The sequence below is a fragment of the Emydura macquarii genome, unplaced genomic scaffold, assembly GCF_026122565.2.
Source record: "Emydura macquarii macquarii isolate MOO-44397 ecotype Brisbane River unplaced genomic scaffold, CSIRO-AGI_Emac_v2 contig_2076, whole genome shotgun sequence".
Classification (NCBI taxonomy): Eukaryota; Metazoa; Chordata; order Testudines; family Chelidae; genus Emydura; species Emydura macquarii.
Genome location: NW_027132213.1, coordinates 182208 through 203375, shown reverse-complemented (window position 1 = coordinate 203375; position 21168 = coordinate 182208). Strand labels below are relative to the sequence as shown.

Here is a 21168-nt window from a genome sequence, read left to right as displayed (position 1 = left end):
GCAAATGCAGGCGTCTTATGGCAACCCAGGAACGGTGGCATGGTACTGGGTGTGGTTTAGGGATGGAATGAGAACTGGCGATCAGCAGCTTTCTCTGTGGTGTGGATACTGCCTGCTCACCGGGTTGCAAGGTGAGGACTGCAGTGCTGATTTAAATGGTGCTGGCAGCGAGGTCTGGCCTGTGGATACAGGTGCCCACAGGGGCCGCTCAGCCCTCAGGAAAGCAGCTTATTGCAGTTCACTGAGAATAGGTTAGGAATGAATTGAAAACGTGGGTCATCACTGGGCCATGGTAGCCAGTGATTTCCTCTGGACCAGGCATGCCGCTTCCCGGGCCCCAGTGTGGAGTTGAGCATTAAAGCAAACCTGTTTCTGGGGTTTGTAATGTGCCCAGGAGGAGAGGGAAATGCAAATGTAATTAAATACAGCTCTGGGGAGGGTTAGCTGGCTGGGCTGTAGGTTAGGCCTCCTGACATTGGATGGGTTTGTAATATTTGGCATTCGTATAGTGCCTTGCATGCCAAAGGGTCCCACAGCGCTTCACAGACTGTGTACAGCACCACTGACATTCAGCCCCCTCTGATATTAGAGCTGGCAGCTGGATTACAGCACCACTGACATACAGCCACCTCTGGGGTTAGAGCTGGCTGCTGGCTTGCAGTGCCACTGACATGCAGCCCCCTCTGAGATTAGAGCTGGCAGCTGGATTACAATGCCACTGACATGCAGCCCCCTCTGGGGTTAGAGCTGGCTGCTGGGTTGCAGTGCCACGGACATGCAGCTGTGTCTGGGGTGTGAATGGCAGCTCAGCTGACGAGTGCACAGCTTAACAGACGCTCATCTACCACAGTGAGGTGATGGACGTGGTATAAGTACGAAGCTAGATAGATCAGACTGGGATATTTTGGCCCATGGTGTAGGACAAGCTCTTGCACCTTTGAACTTTTAATGTACACCCCGAGCAGGTACCCCCTCACCTGCATACAACTCTAATTCGTGCTTTTGTATGGGGGACTTTGTAATAACAAAGTCCAGCTTGCTTGTTTGTCACCACCGGAAACCTGGAGCGGCTCCGCTGAGTCGCGCTGACCGTACCACAGCCTGACAGAGACCCAGATCCGCTCCAGCCAGCCAGAGAGGTCCAGTCCCCTCATGTAGCCAGATGCAGCCTGGCCTAAACAGGCAAAGTCAATTGGAGCAGCTGCTGCGGCGCTGGATTCTGCCTCTGTGGAATAATGCCTGGGGGGGATTGCACCCATTTCACAGATCAGCAGAAAACAAGTTACACACAACTGGAGGGTTCGATGCAGCCAAGAGAGCTAGGGCCATCGGGCCCGATTCTGATCCCATTTGGGCTGGGTGAACACTGTGACCTTCAGGCTTGCACCGGTGCACCTGAGAGAAGGATCAGGCCCATGGCATTGGTATGAGCTGTGTAGTTAGGGAGGTGTTGGTAAGTGACTCCCTTGTTAAGGTGACCTGGAGTGCCGACAGGACCTGAACACACATCAAATGGCTTAGAGGAAGGGGGCTTGGCTCACCACTGCAGTACGCCTCCCTTACCCCAGTGCAGCTCCAAGGAAAGGATCATAAAATAGGGTCACCCAGTGTGGACGTAGGGACCTAAAAGAAACAGCTCTCAGACCTCCCAGCTGAAATCTGCTCCTTCGTCCCTCCTCCCGCACGGGGACAGGCAGGGGGATTATTCCTTGCTTTATCATATGATCTTTCCCAAGGGCCATCATCGGATGTGGCGCTGCACGGTGTGATGCAACGCCTGTCCCAGGCGAGACAGCACAACAGACTAGCTGTGCAGTGGCAAACCACACGCCTTTGAAACATACCAGCTTTGTCGGATCTAGAGTCACCTTCTTTTTAAAAAGGAATTGAAAATCTGTGCAGTTTTGCACCAATGACCAGTCTGGTGTCTCCCATCTTGCACACAGACTCATCCACACTCTCTATACTTAGGCTATCTCGTTTTTCTCTCATTTTGTCTCCTACATGACGACATGAGGAGGAAATTGTCCTCCCCTCCTAGCTGAGGGCTGAGGGAAGATGCCCCCAGAGGCTTGGAAATGCTCTGGCAAGCGGCCGATTTACTCTGTGAACTGGGCTGTATCCTGTGGATTTCCAGTCTAATTGAAACCATGGATCAGCGTCCCAGCTCAGTGTGCTGTCAGTTTTTTGTGCAGGGAAGATGCTAATGGATTTAAAAGAGAGCCAGCACAGCTGTTTGCCCTGGATGTACCTTGTGCAAAAGTAGCTGGGGATCTAGTGGCCTAGCTTTCTGGTTTATGATCTCTACAAAAGCAAGTTCAAAGCCTGGAACAATCAACACCCATTTCCATCCTTCCGGCATAAGTACATGGAGAGCCAGGTAGTTACAGTAGATCAGCTGTTCAGATGGGAGCTTCTAAATCAGCATCCTAGCTGCCTCTTATGAACTTCAAAGATGTCGGGGTGCTTTTTAAGAGCAAGAACATGCCCTGGGTCAAAACTTCCCTTCTGGCCTCAGTGTTCTGTGTTTGTTGCTGTGGGCTGTTTGGCTCCACCCCAGAGCTGGCTGCATTTTGGAGGCACTGAATGCGATCGTTTCGGCTGACAGAGGCTGTGTGCAGTCAGTGCAAAGTGTTTCGTAGTCAGACACGAAGTTAACAGCACAGCTCGTGCCTGAGTCGTAGCTGTGGGATTTGGAGGCAAAACTCCACTCCAGTATGGAGTATTAATACCATTTAGGATACAGGGCTGCTGACACGTATGCAGTGGGCCTCAAAACTTCAGTCCCTAGTGAAGGGGGAGTAACTCCCTGCTCTGACAGTTGCTAAATTTGATACCAAGGCCCCGCAAAGTTTGTCTTCAGTTATTGCCCTTCAGAGGGCTTGAGTCCCGGGGAACTGCTGGTACCTGGTACCCCTCAGAATCAGGCCCCGGCTCTGCAGATGGACCAGGAGTATTTTAGCACTCTCCCATTTTTTCATGATCAGAGCTAAAGCAGGAGGTGGGCTGGACTTTCCCTGGTTTCATCAGGGTGTGAAGAAATCATGACAAGTTAGCACACTGCCACCTGGAAACTTTTCCTGTGGCACTTTCCCTAGGACAGTAGGTGTTAAACCTGCCCTCCTGACCAAACTGAACTAGGATAATTCTCTCCTGTCTCCCTGAAATCCTTCTGCCTCTGGGGCGTTGCTGCATGTTCACTGCTAACCAGCTGCCAGGTGTGCTCCAGATGTGGCTGCATTTCAGTGGTGGTCCCTCTACGGAGAATCTGAAAAGTCTTTGGGATCCTTAAAGAAAAGTGAGAGGCAGCTGCCTGCATGAATGGCAGAGGGACCGGGTGAGATCCTGGCGCCATTGAAATCAATAGCAAACTCCCGCTGACTTCGGGGGGGGCCAGGGTTTCCCCCGACGTGCCCTCTTGTGGCAGAGCCTTGTAACGAGGTTTGGAAATTGTTCTGAAATCAAGCAACCGTCCGTGCTGAGGGTTTGCGGCCTGTCCCCCCGTGCTGTCCTGTCCTGTCCTGATCTGGCTGCATCCTGGCACCCTGAGCGCTGCGTTATTATGGATGTTACTGTCCCCCCGCTGAGCCTGCTGCCCTCGCTGGTTGAGCTGAGGCAGGTAAGAAGCAGACCCACCTTTGCCGCGTTGCTGCTCCCAGGTCTGAAGAGGACGACATGTATTATCACAGCGAGGACGAACTCCTGGGCGAGGCGGACACCCTGAGCCAGGGCTCCCTCAACACCAGGTAGCGGGCCAGGCCGGGCCTGTGCTGTCGGGCGGCAGTGTGCTGTGCTGTGTTGTGCATGGTGTGTTTGGACACAAAGACTCGAGGCTGGGCTTTGCCCTAAATGCCTGCACCCCACGACCGACGCCCGGTGTCGACGCAGCCCCGATGGAAGGCGAAAGGGGAACCGTTGGAACCGCTCAATGCAGCACTGATGGAAGGTCCCAGAGCAGCCAGACCAGGGGTCACCGAAAGCTCTTCTCAGTTGCCCCCTGCGGGCTGGCCCACGTGAAGGGGGCCGAGGGCTGAAGGACCAGCGAGCGTGAACTGTTCTAACCAGCAGGGAGCACAAGACAGGGAATGTGCACCCAGCCTGGGGGTAAAGGCCTGGTCCCTCTGGGCGAGCCAGCAGTGCTATAGTTCAGATTCTAACTGCACGCCCGGGTGCAATCCGGTTTGGCCATGAGAACCCGGCTGTAACAGGGTCTACGCTTCTGTCCCAGCCATAGGATGTGTGTTTGAAGCTCAATATCTTCTCAGTGCTAACAGAGTGACATTTGCTGTCCATCTAAGGTACTTACTGGCCCCCCATTACCCTCACAATCTTTGGTGTATCTATCATCACAACAGCCCCGTGAGGCAGGGCAGGGCTGTTATCTACAGATGGGAAACTGAAGCACAGAGAGGCTAAGTGACCTGCCTAAGGCCACCCAGGGAGACAGTGGCAAAGCAAGGGCTTGCACCCCGGTGTCCCAAATACTAAGTTAGAGCCCTAACTGTGGGACTAAGATTTCTTTTTGGCGCCTCAGCAGTGGCTCAAGGTCCCAGATTTCATTTTCATACGTATACTGGAGTAAATCGGGAGTGACTTCTCTGACGTCCCAACAGGTTTAGCCCAGTGTAAATGAGAGGAGGCTTGGGCCCCTGATGTATTACACAGAGTGGGTCAAAATTTTCCCTCCAACCTTTTGTTGACAGAAAATGTTTAAAAAACAATTTGAATTTTTTTCAAAATTTCCTCTTTGGGGGAAAATTCCCCTTTCCTGTTGTTACTTTTGTCAGCCCTTTTTTCCAAGGGGAGGGGGGGACCAAAAATGAGTGAGAGGAAGAGGTGGTGCTAGGCACGCCTGCCTCGTTAGGACTGATATTTTCCTGGATTGGGATGTCGGCAGCGAAATAAGAGGCGCATACGTAGCCTTTATGATTCTCAGAGGAGAACTGGCACCTTCCGTCAGAGAATTCTTTGCCCGGGCGGGCTCAGCAAATCCAGCGTGCCGTGATGCCCCCTCTCTGGCCCTTTCCAACCTGCTTTAAAGAGGTGTCAGCCCAGGCTGGCGGGATCCGAGCTCCAAACTTCCTGGCAGGGCGCGCTTTAGTTCAGTTGCATTTCACCCCGGCTGTGCCGGTGGTCAGAAGCCGCACAGCGCTGGGTCTAACTCTGTAGTGCCCCAGCAGCTTTTCTGGGTGGGTGAAATTCCCTGCTGGGCAGAAACTATCCCAGTGAAGCTACACGGATAGACACCAGTGGAGGCACAGCCTTGTAGTGGGTTGAGTTTTTAATTCAATCCCTTGGAGACTTTCATTTTCCTTTGCTAGGCTTGCTGGGTTGGCTTGCACCCTCCGTATTTCCATACGTACAGGCTGGAGGGATGCAATGGGATACCGCAAGGCTCAGCGGTAGGGTGAGAGAGATGGGATTTCCTGCATTTGGTCATGGCTCTTTGAGCTGTCTCTGGCAGGGGCACGGTTTAGAGCCAGGAGCGTGGGAGATCTGAGTGTTATACCCAGCTCCGCCACTGACTCACCGTATTCCCTTGGGCAACTCATTTAGGCCAACGTGGCCGCTGATTTTAGAGGCCCAACTTGAGTCTGTGTGACTCTGATTTTCAGAGGTGCTGAGCACCTGCCGATCCATTGTTGATGCTCCTGGCGCATCCCTCAGGAGCCAATACCCTGGCCCGATGGGTTTGCAGTTAGGAAGATTCTACCTAGTTTTCAGCCTTCGGTTCCCTTTGCTCAGTGTCACCCCATTGCCCCTAGTTTCACCCAGTTCCTTCCCTGCCTCAGTGCTGGCACCTCTTTAGTACCTGTACACAGCTCTCAGGGCCCCTGGCAGTTTGTCCAGTAGCTCAAGCGGCAGCAAACTGTGCTCGCCTAGTGAAGGGGCAGGGTTCAAGTCTCGTGGAAGGTGGCGCTTTTACGATGGTACCTAACAAAATTTGGTTACAAGAGGAAAGATGATCCCTTGGTGATTAGGGTTCTGGCATGGGTCTTAGGGTGTGAGGCTTTAGTCCGCACTGGCTCCATGTGGACACTCTCTTATTCCAAATGATCTGCTTTGAAAGTGGATTAAATGAAAGTGGATTAAACTAAACTGGGCCATGGCACTCTTATTCCGGAGTTCCACGCAGGGAGCTGTTCCAGAGTAGCTATTCTGCTTAAAACCCACACCCTGCCTTAGATGAGAATAACTTTCAAGCATAGCAGTATACCCAAGGCTGTCTTGATCGTAGTTCCCCATCTCTACAACGGGGACACCAGCGCAGTCCTCCCGTGCAGGATAAATGCAGTACAGACTAACACTCAAATGTTACCGTGGTGGAGGGCACCTGAGTCCTGTAGTTAGACTGTTCATCACAGGTGTCTGTCTGAATTGCACGAACAATGCTTTCTAAAAACACACGGCGTCTGACTGTACTGAGACGCGATAACCAGCAAAGGAAGGCAATTCTTCTGGACAACTGGGGGAGTTTTGCTGTTGGAAAGGACTGCGTTCTCTAGTTTTGTTCTCCTCTCTGCCACAGCCTCACCCTGTGACCGTGGGCAAGTCATTTCACCTGTCTGTGCCTCAGTTTCCCTCTCTAGTGAATGGGCATGATAATACTAAACTCTCCCAGTGCACCTGAACTCGCAGCATCTTGACCTAGTCCAGTAACCACCTTGTTACCGGAAAGCACCTTGTTCCAACCCTGCGGCGTTCCAGCCAGGGGCCACCCTTCTCCCAAGCGGATAGTTTCTAATAGGTGCACATGGCCACTTGGGTGTAGGATTATCGAGCAGGTGGGAAACGGTTTTCCCGTTTGAGATTATATTCCCCTCCCCCCCCCTTCTGCATCAGGGTGAAAGTGAGACCATTAGAAAACGTTCATGAAAATAACACCGCACGAGGCTAGCCAGCAGAAAGTCCCGTCCTGTCGCTCTATAAATCCATGGGACACCCACCCCTAGAATACAGCGTGCAGCTCAGAAACGCTACATTAGCGTTGGAAAAGTGTACAGTGAAGGGGATGAAAATCATTAGGGTCGTGAGCCCCAAACCTTTCCTATCGCACCCCCTTTTACCAGGAATAGCAGGTGTCTGTGCCCCCCCCCCGGGCTGGGAGAAGAGTTGCAGCCGGGCCAAGGGCTGCGGTCACGGCCGGGGCAGGGGCCAAGAGCGGGAGCCCGGGGCTGAGAGCAGGGGCCAGGGCTGGGAGAGAAGCTGGGGGAAGAGTGGGGCTGGGTGACGCTCCTTCCCCGCCCCCATGTGGGGGCTGACCCTGGTCCTTCCGCATCCCTGTGTGGGGGCAGGCGCGCCCCACAGTGTGGAGAGCACTGGGTGAGGGGTACGGAGCAGCGTCGAGGTGAGGAGAGTTTAAAAAGCTGGGAGTGCTCAGCGTGGAAATGAACAGGCAGCAAGTTTAAGGCAAACAGAAGGACAGTGGGTCTCAAACGTTTTGTGGCGGTGACCCCTTTCACAGGGCAAGCCGCGGAGTGCGGCCCCCTGGCTCCTGTGGGCTCCCCACTCTCTCTGCACCCCGAATCCCTGCAGAGTGCCCTCTTTGCCCCATCCCCTGCACCTCGGGGATCCCTGCAGCCAGCTCACCTCCCCCACCTGGGCTGGGCTGCGGAAGGGGAAGGGCAGGAGAGCAGCAGCTCCTGATGCTCATCTCACCGCCCAGCCCAGGTGGAGAAAGTGAGCTGGATGCAGGGAGCCCTGGCGTTGCTCCTGGTTCCCCTTCCTCCCCCCCCCAGCCCCGTAGCGGGGCACGGTGGAACTTGGGGGCGGGGGTGAGCAGGATCTGCGTATCACCGCTCACCCCCTTCCCCTCAGGTGCCTCTGGCAGGAGGAAGCAGAGAGAGTCGCCTGGCCGGGGTCGGGGCACACAGCTCACAAGCCCCACATAACCACGTCGTGACCCCCAGTTTGAGACCCAGTGTATAAGGAAGTGCTTCTTCACACAATGCACAGCCCACCCAGGGAACTCGCTGGCAGGGGACGTGGTGAAAGCCAAAACTACAACTGGGTTCAAAAAAGGACTAGATAAGATCACGGAGGATGGGTCCATCAGTGGCTACTAGCCAAGGTGGTCGGGGATGCAACCCCTGCTCTGGGTGTCCCTTAAAGCTGCCAGAAGTTGGGCCTGGACGGCAGGGGTTGCATCACTCAAAATTGTCCTGTTCTGTTCGCTCCCTATGAAGCACCTGGCACTAGCCACTGTCAGAAGACAAGATCCGGGGCGAGATGGACCATTGGGTGACCTAGCCGGGCCGTCCTTAATAGCCAAGAAGGGAGAGGATGCCCCTGTGCGGAGGGAGACTTGGGTTCAAGGCCTTGTTCTGAATCAGGCAGAGGCTCTAATCCACAGTCAGTGGCTATTCTCACCCTCTCTGGGTTCGTCCAGAAATTCCATCCTGGGCCTGAGAAATGTCCCGCAAAAAGTTTCCAGTTCAACGAATCGGAGTTTTCCCACAACAAAACATTTAATCAAAAAACGCTCAGCCAAGGAATGGAAAACCTGCCGTATGAGAGGAGACTCAAAGAGCTTGGCTTGTTTAGCCTAGCCAAAAGAAGGCAGAGGAGATGTGATCGCTTTCTATAAATACATCAGAGGGGTAAATACCAGGCAGGGAGAGGAGTTATTTAAGTTCAGCCCCAGTGTGGACACAAGAACTAACAGATACAAACTGGCCATCAGGAAGCTTAGACTTAAAATTAGATGCAGGTTTCTAGCCATCAGGGGAGTGAACTTCTGGAACAGCCTTCCAAGGGGAGCAGTGGGGGCAAAAACCCTAGCTGGCTTCAAGACAGAGCTTGACAAGTTTCTGGAGGGGATGGTCTGAGGGGGTAGCCTAGTTTGGCAATTGACTGATCTTTGACTACTAGGGGTAGATGTGCCCAGTGGCCTGTGAAGGGACGTTAGATGGGGGTGTTCTGTGTTACTACAGAGAATTCTTTCCGGGTCTCTGGCTGGTGAGTCTTGCCCACATGCTCAGGGTTTAGCTGATCACCATGTTTGGAGTTGGGAAGGAATTTCCCCCCAAGGCAGATTGGTAGAATCCCTGGGGGTATTTCTCCTTCTGTAGCCTGGGGCACGGCTCACTTGCTGGTGGATTCACTGTACCTTGAAGTCTTTAAACCATGATTTGAGGACTTCAGTAACTCAGTCATAGGTCAGGGGTCTATTACAGGAGCGGGCGGGTGAGGTTCTGTGGGCTGCGTTGTGCAGGAGGTCAGACTCACTGATCATAATGGTCCCGTCTGACAAAGTCTCTCAGATTTGTTCTGATTTCTGAGTAACGTTGGCTGCCTCAGTCAAGATCAGAGCCATACTGATGATAATTGAATACATGATTGAATACATGATTCGATGATTGAATTATCCCGGGTAGAGCTGTATCCCGTGGAAGTGATCTCTGGGGTGCCCTGGTGCACAGATGGGCGATATTTACTTTACAAATTACACGCAGAAGGCCATGGCTATGGATTCCAGCAATGAAGTCTGGTGACAGCCCAGACCTTAACGGATCTCAGCCGAGAAGGCAGCTTAGACACAGCTGCCGTGGAGAGGAAGGACAGTCCAGAGGTCAGGGCACTCGCCTACAGCCTACGCCTCTAAGACGAGTCTAAGACGAGTGCTTGCGTGGAAGGCCCCGTACTTAGCTCCATCAGCAGAAATCAAGTGACATGACAGCCCCTGTATGTTTTCAAGTGGCTTGTTCCTTCCCTCTGTCCTGGCCATGCAGGGAGCGTGTGGGCTCAGCGCTTCGATGGGCTCTGTCCAGTATAAGTGTGTGTGTAGTTCAGTCGGTTGGCAGACATCCCTCTCAGAACAGGTTCCCTGTTGGCTTATGAGGGCTGCTACCTCTGTTCTGATGGCAGCAGTAGTAAGCCGTTATCCAGTGGTGGGCCACCCTGTAAAGGGGGACGTGGTCCACGCCCACCGTTGGCCAGCGTGTTACCCTGGCGCCAGTCTTTGGCTGAAGCATCAGATGAGCTGAAATGTGTGACACTTTCAAGCCGCGTGCACACGCTGGCGGGATGAATGCAGCCCGACAAGGGAGAGGTCCCGTGCCCGTCTCTCTCTTTGCAAAGAAATACCGCGCATGTCTTTGGTTTGCTGTGTGTCCGTTGGCTTTGGGAGGGGCCGCACTTGCTTTCAGGTGCCTGAAAAATCATTCCAAATCAGCCTGAGAATCAGGTCCCTACAACGGCGTCCTCAGCGGGGCGGGCCAGAGCCTGCCTTACCGGGAGCAGGGTATCCTCACGGACTCCCTCTTTCCTGTGGGGCTCCTGGCCTGGAAGGAAGTATCTCTCTGTGTCTGTATGTCATTGCTGTTTTGCATACGTTTTACCCAGAATGCACAGCAGGGCCAGGTACAAAGCTTCAGGAAGAAGCAGGTTTGGGGAGGGTGAGTTCTTTTCCTAAATCCGTGTGCTCTGTTCATGGTTCTTTCACAGTCAATAAGTAATGAGTGTAAAAGAGAGAGACTCCCCTATGACTGATTCTTTTTCATTGTATTTTTATACATCTGTGAACGCCCCAGCCTGGGAGAAGATGCCGAAGAGGAGCATTCTGGGTAAATACCTTTGCGGCTACACCGGAGAGGGAACAAACACAACCTAGCCGTCAAAGCCTCTCTCTCGAGGGCTCTTTACTTAAGACTGAGCCGGGATGTCGGAGCAGGCTAGCGCGAAGCCAGAGCCTAGAAAACGTAACCTGAGAGCGGTTCACCTTTAAAGATGCATGGCCGGGCCGGAGCTCTGTAGCCGAATGCAATCTAGTCGGAGTGAATTATTGATGCTTCCTTTTCTTTTGCTTGGCTGACGCAGCCAAGAGGTGCCCAGCTGCTCTGTCCGTGGCTCATTAGCTCAGTGGGTCAGTCGCTGCCAGGGCTAAGAGCCAGGGATCTGACTTGAATCCATTATGCCAATGCATAGGAAGGAAGCTGAGTGACAGGGAATTCTGAGCCCCGGCTGCATATTGCTGCAGGACTTGGGTGTCTGTCTGTCAATCAATATATTTACATCAGGGCTGGGAGCTCCTGGATTCATTCATTCATTTATAGGTTGTAGCGACACCTACTGAGATAAATAGGGCCTGGTTTCTCAGGGCAGCCTCTTTTCCTGTGGGTGCAGGTTTGTAGTCACTATTTCAAGCACAAACGGGTAGCATCTCCATTTAGCTCCCTGAGTGCGCTCACACACCAGCCAGCTGGAATAGCGTCTCCGGGCGGATCAATGGCAAATCATAAGTCGAATGAATAGCTCACAGTCTAGGCAGCTCGATGTTTAGCTGGCAGCCAGTATCAAGTGGGGTACCCCACCGGTCAGTCCTGGGGCTGGTTTTGTTCAACATCTACATCTAGTCCAACCCCCTGCTCAAAGCAGGACCAACCAACCCCACCTAAATCATCCCAGCCAGGGCTTTGTCAAGCCAGGCCTTAAAAACCTCTAAGGATGGAGATTCCCCCACCTCCCTAGGTAACCCATTCCAGTGCTTCACCACCCGCCTAGGGAAAAGATTTTTCCTAATGTCCAACCTAGACCTCCCCCACTGCAACTTGAGACCATTGCTCCTTGTTCTGTCATCTGCCACCACCGAGAACAGCCTAGCCCCATCCTCCCTGGAACCCCCTTTCAGGTAGTTAAAGGCTGCTATCAAATCCCCCCTCATTCTTCTCTTCTGCAGACTAAACAATCCCAGTTCCCTCAGCCTCTCCTCATAAGTCTTGTGCTCCCCACTCATCATTTTTGTTGCCCTCCGCTGGACTCTCTCCAATTTGTCCACATCCTTTTTGTAGTGGGGGGCCCAAAACTGGACACAATACTCCAAATGCAGCCTCACCAATGCCGAATAGAGGGGAATAATCACTTCCTGTGATCTGCTGGCAATGCTCCTATTATTGCAGCCCAATATGCCATTAGCCTTCTTGACAACCAGGGCACACTGCTGACTCATATCCAGCTTCTTATCCACTGTTACCCCCAGGTCCTTTTCTGCAGAACTGCTGCCTAGCCCGTCGGTCCCCAGTCTGTAGCTGTGCATGGGATTCTTCCGTCCTAAGTGGAGGACTCTGCATTTGTCCTTGTTGAACCTCATTAGATTTTTTTTTTGTCTCAATCCTCCAATTCGTCTAGGTCGCTTTGTATCCTATCCCTACCTTCCAGGGTACCTACCACTCCCCCCAGCTTAATGTCATCCGCAAACTTGCTGAGGGTGCAATCTACCCCATCCTCCAGATCATTAATGAAGACGTTGAACAAAACCGGCCCCAGGGCAGACCCCTGGGGCACTCTGCTTGTTACCGGCTGCCAGCTAGACATGGAGCCATTGATCACTACTCGTTGAGCCCGATGATCTAGCCAGCTTTCTGTCCATCTTATATAAACGTATCATTACAAGGGACAACATTGTAGATTGTCATGCTAAGACCAGCTCTGGTCTGGCCAGGGCACATCCCCTCAGATCAGCCCCAGTGATCTGTCCTGGAGATAATGATTCTCTTGCTGTTGGTGGGATGTTCTTAAATCTGACAATGTGTTGTTGTTGTTTTCTCTCTCTCCTTCTGCACCTAACTCAGCAATATGTCTGAAATGAGGAATAAACTCAACGACGGATACAAGTCAGTACCAAGGTACCATGACCCTGTGTCCAAAGGGAGGCTGTGTGCAGTTTGGGGGGGGTTCTCTCTGACCCCACCCATCTTACGACTGTGCTGTTCTGGGTTCCTCCCGCACCCCACCTGGTCCAGACTCCCATGATCCCATATGACTCTGGTTAGAAATACACTCGGGGTCTCAGTAATGGGATATGGTTAAATCTGATTACAGCCTGGCTCATCTGCTCGGCAGCCCCTCTGAAATGAGATGGCATCCACTTCCCCTGTGTCTTTGGTCTCAGAGCCACCAGCTCTGGTACCCTTGTTGGCATTCTCAGCAGAGGCCCCAAGGACTGAATGGACCTAGAGATCATCATGGGGAAACCTGGCCCTGCCACAGTGCGCTACCCCGTCCTGGGAACGAAGGCCTGTGAATCCAGCACCAGCAGGAAAATCACACGCATCCACTGAGTTCCAGTGAGAGCAGGGACCGAGGAACAAAACCCCCTCTTTAGAGCTGGTCGGAGACCAGAATTCCCATTCCGTGGGAAATCCCGAGATCTCGAAACCTTTTTGGTCATTTTGAATCAGAAAAGCGGATGCGCCAAAATTTCCCAGGAAACGAAAATATAGAAAAATGTTGATTTGGAACCATTGAAGTGTTTTGGTTTGTCTTTGCTGTTTAGACGTATTTTGTTTCACCTCTTATATTATATAATGTGAAATAGACGGTAGATATAAAAACATCAATCCCTAATAAATACAAGAGTAATAAAAAGTACAACAAATCCTGCATCTTGGCAGGTGGTTAGACTAAACGACCCTTGTGGCCCCTCCTAACCCTGCGATACTGCAGCGATCTAAATGATTTAACGTAATAGAAAAGTCTGACCAAAGTTAATTGAAACGATAAAGTCGACAGCAAACAGTTTATTTTACCAAGGCTACATGGTTTGACGTTCTTGAAATGAAACTTGAAGGGCTAAATGGCCCCCTGGCCACTTTTTTCCGGTCCAAAATGACATTGAAATTGACGCGTTGCTGTGAAAGGTTCTGAATTCAGGGGAAACGGAGTTTCACGACGGAAAACAGCTGTGCTGGAGTCGTTCTGGCCGGCGGCGTCTCATTCCTCTGCTGATGCAGCAGGCAGAGAGCGCTTCTCTGCACCTTGTGGCGGGAGGGCCGAGTGGAGATTTTCTCCCTGCGAGTCTATGGACCAAACTCCTTGGGACCAATGCACCTGGGTCCCAGAGGATGTGCCCACGCCCCTCCCTCAGCACTCCCTGGGTCGGGCGTGGTGCTGGCCAGCCCCCGAGGGCTTTGCAGACGGGCCCCTCCAGCCCTGCTGTGCAGGGGGTGGGGGTTACGCAGGCGAGGGAGGGGAGAGGCCCCCACTTGGCGAGCTATGGGGGCGGGGTGGCTGGCTGCGCTATGGGGGCTCTGCTCTGCCCCGGCATTCACGCCATCGATGGTGTTTCTCCCGAACAGCGATGCTCACCAAGACCCCAGGTATCAGGCACGAGGCCCCCCCCTCGGTGTGTGTGTGTGTGCTGGCGTGGCCGTCCCGGCGTGGTGCGTGGCATGGCAGGACTTTGGAAAAGTCTGCCCCTCCCCCGACTTCCCCAAAAGGGGAGGGGCTTCCTTCCATTTCCCTCCTCTCCCCCCCAGTGGGGGTGGGGCTTCCACTTGTTCCCCTCCCCCTATCTCTTTAACAGGGACAGGGCTTCCTTCTGTTCCTTCCCTTCTCCTATTTGCTGTCTGTCTGTCTGTCTGTCTGTCTGTCTATCTATCGCACCCCTCCCGGCTGCGTCTGGGCCCCCTGGGTGCCCCCGTCTCTCTGCCGTGCTCTTTCCATCCCATAGACGAGAGCGTGCCGTTGCAGTGAGGTTTTGCCCGGGCGAGCCGGTGCTGGGGTTGGTTGCTTGGTGCATGCGCTCCGGGGGTGCATGAGGGGGCTGAGGCCTGCGTTCTTGCGGCCGAGCGGATTGTGTCTGAATCGACTGATCTTTGTGCTTTCAGAACTAAGGCTAAGGGGAGAGAGAAAAGGCACCTCATTTTGCCATTCAGGTACCCAGACTCCCCCACCCCACCTCCCTGCTAGCAGGGGTCCGCACTTCCTCTCCGACCTCAGCCCTTAGGCCTCAGCAGCAGCCCTGCCATTGATCGCTCTTCCCCGCGTTTCTGATTGGCTTGAACCCTTTTTCCTCCCAGACAAGAAGGGCCAGGATCCGTGCTCTGCGTGAGGCCAGAACAGGCAGTCCTCAGTGGTGCCCAATGAGCGGCTCATACGGGGCTGCCTCCCAGCTCTCAGCTGGCATGTGGTGGAGAACCGCACAGCAGATCATGCCCAGGCTAGGGAGGAATCTGCCGCCTCTCCCCATGACCTCTGGTGCCTTGCTCCTCGTTGGATGGCGTGGGACAGCCCTAGACACAGAATCGACACCGGGCACCGCTCAGGACCATGTGTTCTGGCCCCACAAAGAGAACGCTGGCCCGGCGGCAGGGAAGAATTGAGAGGGATGCTCAGACCCTGTCCAGGGTTCAGATATCACTCACAGAACTGCACAGACCACCCGTGCTGGGCCCCTGCCAGCCTGCCCCCCAGCTAGGCGTGCTCTATAACCCACAGTCTATAGCACACCAGGGCACGTACAGCGGTATGTAAGAGGGTGCTGGCTGGCCCAGTGAGGGTCTGGGTCTAGAAGTAGTACAATGGCCAGGAAAGTTGGGATGCAACTGCTGCATTTTGCTGCATCAGTGCACCACATGTGACAGCCCCCTTCATGGGTCACCGGCAGGGTTTGTCCCCTCGATCTTCTGAAGTAAACGTGTGCAACGCTACCACGTGAGCTAAAGGAGTAACTCCATTTGCTGGCAGCAATAGTAGACTGTTATCCACTTGACGAATTGGCCACTAGAGCCAATGCACTTAAATATTTTTTTTTGTGCGCTTGTGCTCAGTCACACGTGTGTGTGCAGACAAACACAAACTCTTGGATGGAGAAAAATGAATCAGGCTTATTCAGTGCCCATATGTGGAGATTTAACTGGTTCCTTCCCATCTCTGGGAGTAGGTAGCTGAATTGTGACCACAACAAACCCTTTGAATGTTCAACGCAAATGCTACCAATTACATTTTCGTTTTAAGGCCCTTCACCCCCAACAAAAATGCCCCATCCGAGTGCAAGCCCTTTAGCGTGTGTATATATATATGGCATATATGCATATGTCTGAGTTGCTGTCTTTTGGCATCTGTATGTATATATGTTAGTTTTTGTGTTCTCTTTTCTCTGCTGTTCACTTGTATCCGGTCATTGACTGATGAATACACGTATAAATATATATATACACACACACACGCACAGATCCAGAGCTGCTCAAAGGCCATTTATTATAGATGCTTCTTTCAGGCCTGCGTCTACTTTGATTTCTTCCTCTGCACCAGCACAAATGTGGTTTTTGTACTTTAAGTGCCTGCTCGAAAGTCCACCAAAGTCAGTGGAAAGCTGCTCCTGAGTTTTAGATCCAGCCTCAGCACCCCGTGGGTTGTCTTAATTTAACGCAGTGAAAATGCATAGGGCCAAGTTTCCTGCTGGTGTGAGTGGGGGAATCTCTGCTGATGTCCACGGGCCAGGGGGCCTCTCTCCCATTGTCTGTCCTTCCACCGGGGTTCAAGGGCAAAAAGCCAAATGGTGGGGGATGTGGTGAGAGGAACAGTAGTTCTGCTAGGGGGTGAAAGTGCAGGGAGGAGGATGTGTAGCCCGGAGGAAACGCCCCCTTCTGGAGTAGGTGAGTTGAATCTGGGCGTCCTGTGAAGTGGAAAAGGGGGAAGAAAGTGATTTCCCTAGAGAGAGAATCCCCCATTGTGACCCCTGCATGAGAAAATGCATCATGCCGGCAGGTGGCGTGATGCCACACCCGACGGGCTCTAGCCAGACCAAACGCAGGCTGCAAGGAGAGCCGAATTTAGCCCCTGCTGCTCCAAAATGCAGCCTTCGGAGGCGGCATCTCCGTCAGCTATTCACAGTATAGGGTCTTAGACCATCCACGTGGACCTCCATCCACTAGAGGGTGATGAAAGTGCTGAGTGTGGCCAGCAGTCTGCATGCACAAGTGCAGCTGGCCTGGGACAGAGTGTCCCAGGGGTCTGTGCCATCAGAGTCCTGCATTCTGCTTCGCTATAACGGAGTGAGACAGCTGGGCTGGTCCACTAGGGGAAAGTGGAAGAGCACCAAGACAGGAAGGAGGAGGAAGAAGGAGATGCACAAATGTAGAAGAGAGACAGAGACAGAGAGAGCCCAGGGTTCCTTGCACTGGGGCATGCCATGACGCACCTCTGCGGCCAGCGCCAAGGATTCTGGGAGATATTTGAAAATAGCTGAGCAGACGGAATAGAGGGGAAGGTGTGGTTTTGTTCGTTGTTTCTTCTGGGGTTATTTTGTGCCTTGGGAATGTTTGACACGTATTATTGTATTACTGTGGTGCCTACGGGTTGCAGTCACAGATCAGGACCCCATTGTGCTTGGTGTACGAACGCAGCACAAAAAAACCAGTCCCTCGCTGTATTGTTGAGGTTTTGGTTGGGCGCTATGGCAGAGGCGAATTTCAAGGGGGACACTAAGGTGGCTTTGCAGAGGTTTGCAGGGAGCTTGCACAGCGGGGTCATGGGAGAAAGCAGGAAGGTGCATTTAATGCCCTTCCTTCGCTCTGCCTGGACGTGAGATGTGGCGTGAGATGCCCTCAGCCTAACAAAAAATGCCACCGTGTCCTCCCAGCTGGGTCACTTAGCAGCAATGGCTCAGCTGATTTCTAGGGGGCTGATTTTATAAGTCTCCTCTGCATGTTTTGCTTCTCATTATGATGGGATCTGCTGGTTGGAGATGTCCTGGTGAGACACAAAGGGTGCAGTTCCCCCTGTACAGAGGGCCGGTGCAAAGAGCTGAAGCGGTGACTAGATTTCATGCTGGCATCTCTGGACAGGATGGATTCTCGCCCCCAAGGGAACTCAGACTTGGCTAGGCTGCTTCCAGCCATGTGTGGGAACGGGACGGTGTTTATTAGAGCCATGTGCTGTTCTCAAGCTGTAATGTCCCCGGAGAGGGTCATTATCTGGGAGCTCAGTGAATTCATCTGCTCCATTCGTCCTCACAAACTGCCCCCTTCCAGCTTCTGGGAGCAGAGCAGCCAACTGCAATTCACAAGCAGCGCGGTCAGTTAGCACTAGAATTTGTCCATTGCACTCTCCGCCCACTTCGTTGCTCTCCAGCCTTGCTCTTCAGCTTCAGGCAGCCAAATGGAGCCAGAGTTCGAGGCTGAGAAGAGCAGAGGGTGAAATTAAATTCTTCCAAAGAGCCAGCGCACATCAAAGTGAGGCTGCTGTTCCATTCAGCTGTGGGGAAAGCCAGGGTGCAAGGAGCAGAGCAGGTGGGAGCAGAAGGGGATGAGGAAGGGAGAAAAGAAGTGGCAGAAAAAAGAAGGCAGGCTCAGAATAAAGGAACGAAGAAGCACCAAGAGAAGGAGAGAGAGAAAACAGGACAGGAAGCAGTGTTGAGGGCAGAGAGTACGGACAATATGCTGAGCACCGTGTCAGGGCCCAGATGCCACGATGATGGGCACGGTGGGGATCAGGACTTTCTGATGACAACCAGAAACCGCAGCGCTCTCAAATTCCTCCCGCCTCCGTTCTCTGACCCGCTCTGGTGGAAACCCAGAGGATTCTGGGAACGGGGGCATGAATCTAGAAGAAGCGCCCCAATTGTTTCAAATCTCCGTGGCATCCCAAATTCCAGTCCCACGTTGAGGGATGCTGATCTGTTGTGTGAGGCCCCCTGGTGTGTAAAACGGGGTGAGGAAGGGGGCGAGGGGAACAAACACGCACACACAGCCACACACACACACTTGCTATTCATTCGTCTGCCAAGCACACTGTCAGACCCCTGGTCCCCCGTCGCCCGCCACGGGCGAGGCTGATGGGATGCTCGTTCAGAGGTCTAAGGGGGTTAGAATTAGAGAGACAGTTCAAGCCACAAAGATGACTTTGAACCCAAATTCCTGCCAGGTATCAGGGTGTTTGGTCCCGGAATTGGGTGGGAAGGGGCCACATCAGAGTCTGGACATCAGCGTTCAGGGGCATTTGGGGGTAGGATCCTGAGTCGCGTCCAGCTGCACCGAGTGACACGCGGAGCTGGAAGGGGCTGAGAAAGCTGCTAGGGGAAGGGCGGCTCGTGTGTTGTACTGACTGGCTGATGCGGGAGATCAATCTGTAAATGGCACCCACCGGTTTGTTTCCGTTTTGTTCCTTTGCTGCCCGGCCGCTCGCTCCAGCAAAGGCAAAGAGAAGACGAAAAGGGGCAGAGACGGCGAGCACAAGTAGGTGGCCACTCTCCGCGCGCTCTATCTATCTCATGGGCGCTGCCTGGCGCGGCTTGGGGGGGCTGAGCTGATCCCTGGGGCGCTCCTCCCTTCTCTGGAGCTGTCTCAGTTGGCCAGGCCCAGGCACAGAGAAAACCAGCGCCCTCAAAAGGCTGCAGCTGGGCGGCTGGATGGTTTTCTAAACGACGTGCTCTTGTTCAGACAGGAATTAAATCGGAACAGAGGGCCCCAGGTCAGAGCGGGTCTGGAAAGCAATCTCCCCTCCTCCTCTGCCTTTGGCAGCCCATCCCTGGCAGGGTTGAAGCATATTAGCAGGGCTCGTGTGGAAGGTGGGTGCTGGCCCAGCTGGGTGGGTGGGGGTCTTTGGTCTGCAGGGCTGTCAGCTGAGCGCTGAGCAAAGAAAGAGCCAGGGGCTTTTCCCCACTATGACCGGCTCTCTGGGTACCTGCTTGTCTCGTCCCCCAGCCCTTGCCTTTTTCTGACTCCGGCACACGGCGACTTCACAGCGACTCCCAGGTCAGGCTGCGTCTCTCCAAACTGCTGGTCTGCCTGTTACTCAGACCCCGCAGGAATGCTACGCCTCCCGCCGGTCCGCTTGGTTGTGCCCTGTCTGTAGGTCTGCTGGGAATCCTGACCCGGACGCTGCCCGTGCTGAGCTCTGCGCTCCATTGGGTGGTTTCCTGTCAGATCAGAGAAGGAGGTGAATGTATAATGACCCTCCTAGGGCCCTCTGGGATCTTCAGTGCTGAAAGCATGAGCCTCTAGCTCTATTAGCTGGCATCAGTAGTAGACTTTTATCCTATGATTAGGACCACCCACTAGATGGGGACCAAGAACTTACAGTCTCTGAGTGCAGGTTACATGTGTATTGAGAAATGGCATGAAAATGCGTCAAAGTCGGGTTCTGTTTCCCTGACGTAGCTGACCTAGTCCTCCTCCAAGGTGGAGTCAATCTAAGCAAACTTCTTCTCCCTTGTTGGTACCAGCCATCTTTCTCAACTTTCCCATCCTGTCCCAATCGTCTTTGGATTTTGCTGCGAGGACGTCCCTTGGGGCCGGAGAGCAAACTCCTCAGCACAGCCACACTGGGACAATGACTCCTGGTGCCCTGGCTTTCTGGGGTCTGATCATAGGGTGCCTTGGGCTAGTTTCTGAGCTCTCCAGTTCAGCGTTGGTGATCATGGTTTAGCATGTCTGCGTTGCCTTTGGCATGCCCAAGGTGTGGGCAAATTGGAGAGAGTCCAGCGGAGGACAACAAAAATGATGAGGGGGCTGGAGCACAAGATTTATGAGGAGAGGCTGAGGGAACTGGGCTTGTTTAGTCTGCAGAAGAGAAGAATGAGGGGGGATTTGATAGCAGCCTTTAACTACCTGAAAGGGGGTTCCAGGGAGGATGGAGCTAGGCTGTTCTCGGTGGTGGCAGATGACAGAACAAGGAGCAATGGTCTCAAGTTGCAGTGGGGGAGGTCTAGGTTGGACATTAGGAAAAGCCTTTCCCCTAGACGGGTGGTGAAGCACTGGAATGGGTTACCTAGGGAGGTGGGGGAATCTCCATTCATAGAGGTTTTTAAGCTGCGGCTTGACAAAGCCCTGGCTGGGATGATTTATCTGAGGTTGGTCCTGCTCTGAGCAGGGGGTTGGACTAGATACCTCCTGAGGTCCCTGCCACCCCTCATCTTCTCTGTTCTATGGTTCTAGGTGACTCAAGTGGTACGCTATGGTAGCCTCACCCCCTGGCCTCCCACCCTGTGACTGGGTGAACTTGACTCCAGTGCAATGGGCAGCTCACAGCCCCACTGGATTTACATGGCACCAGAGTGCTGGCTCTCTGCACTCAGGAGAACGTCAAGCCGCCATGACAAAAGGAATAGGAACAACCCTGGAGTTGGAGGGTCTGATTCCCAGGGCTCTGCGTCCTGTGCCATCATCTTCCCCTGTGCCAGTTTGGTGTCAGACACTGACACTGGTACGAATGAGCGGAGGATCCTAATTGGGCAGCCTCGGGGCTGCTCTAGTTTACACCTGCTGGCCCCTTGCTGCAAGGGGCTGTGCCCTCGTCTGGGGATGATTGCCATGGTGCTCAGACGTTCTGTCCACCCATCCTCAGCCAAGCCCTTTGTGCCAGCAGGGGGTGGCATAGAAGCAGTTCTGGCATTTCTACACCATGCACAAATTTGCCAATGTAGGGAAATTCCTCGGGGATGAGGGG

General features: G+C 53.4%; 1 protein-coding gene across 2 annotated transcripts in view; it reads left to right on the top strand.

Annotated features, from left to right (window-relative positions):
* Positions 1-21168, top strand: part of OTOF (otoferlin) — a 164264-nt gene that overhangs the window by 72610 nt on the left and 70486 nt on the right. The window contains exon 6 of one of the 2 annotated variants that reach the window (XM_067558463.1): positions 18912-18956. The exons of the other annotated variant lie outside the window; for it this stretch is intronic. Coding sequence (XP_067414564.1) covers positions 18912-18956 — 45 coding nt within the window. The remainder of the gene's footprint in view (positions 1-18911; positions 18957-21168) is intronic. 2 annotated transcript variants of the gene reach the window in all.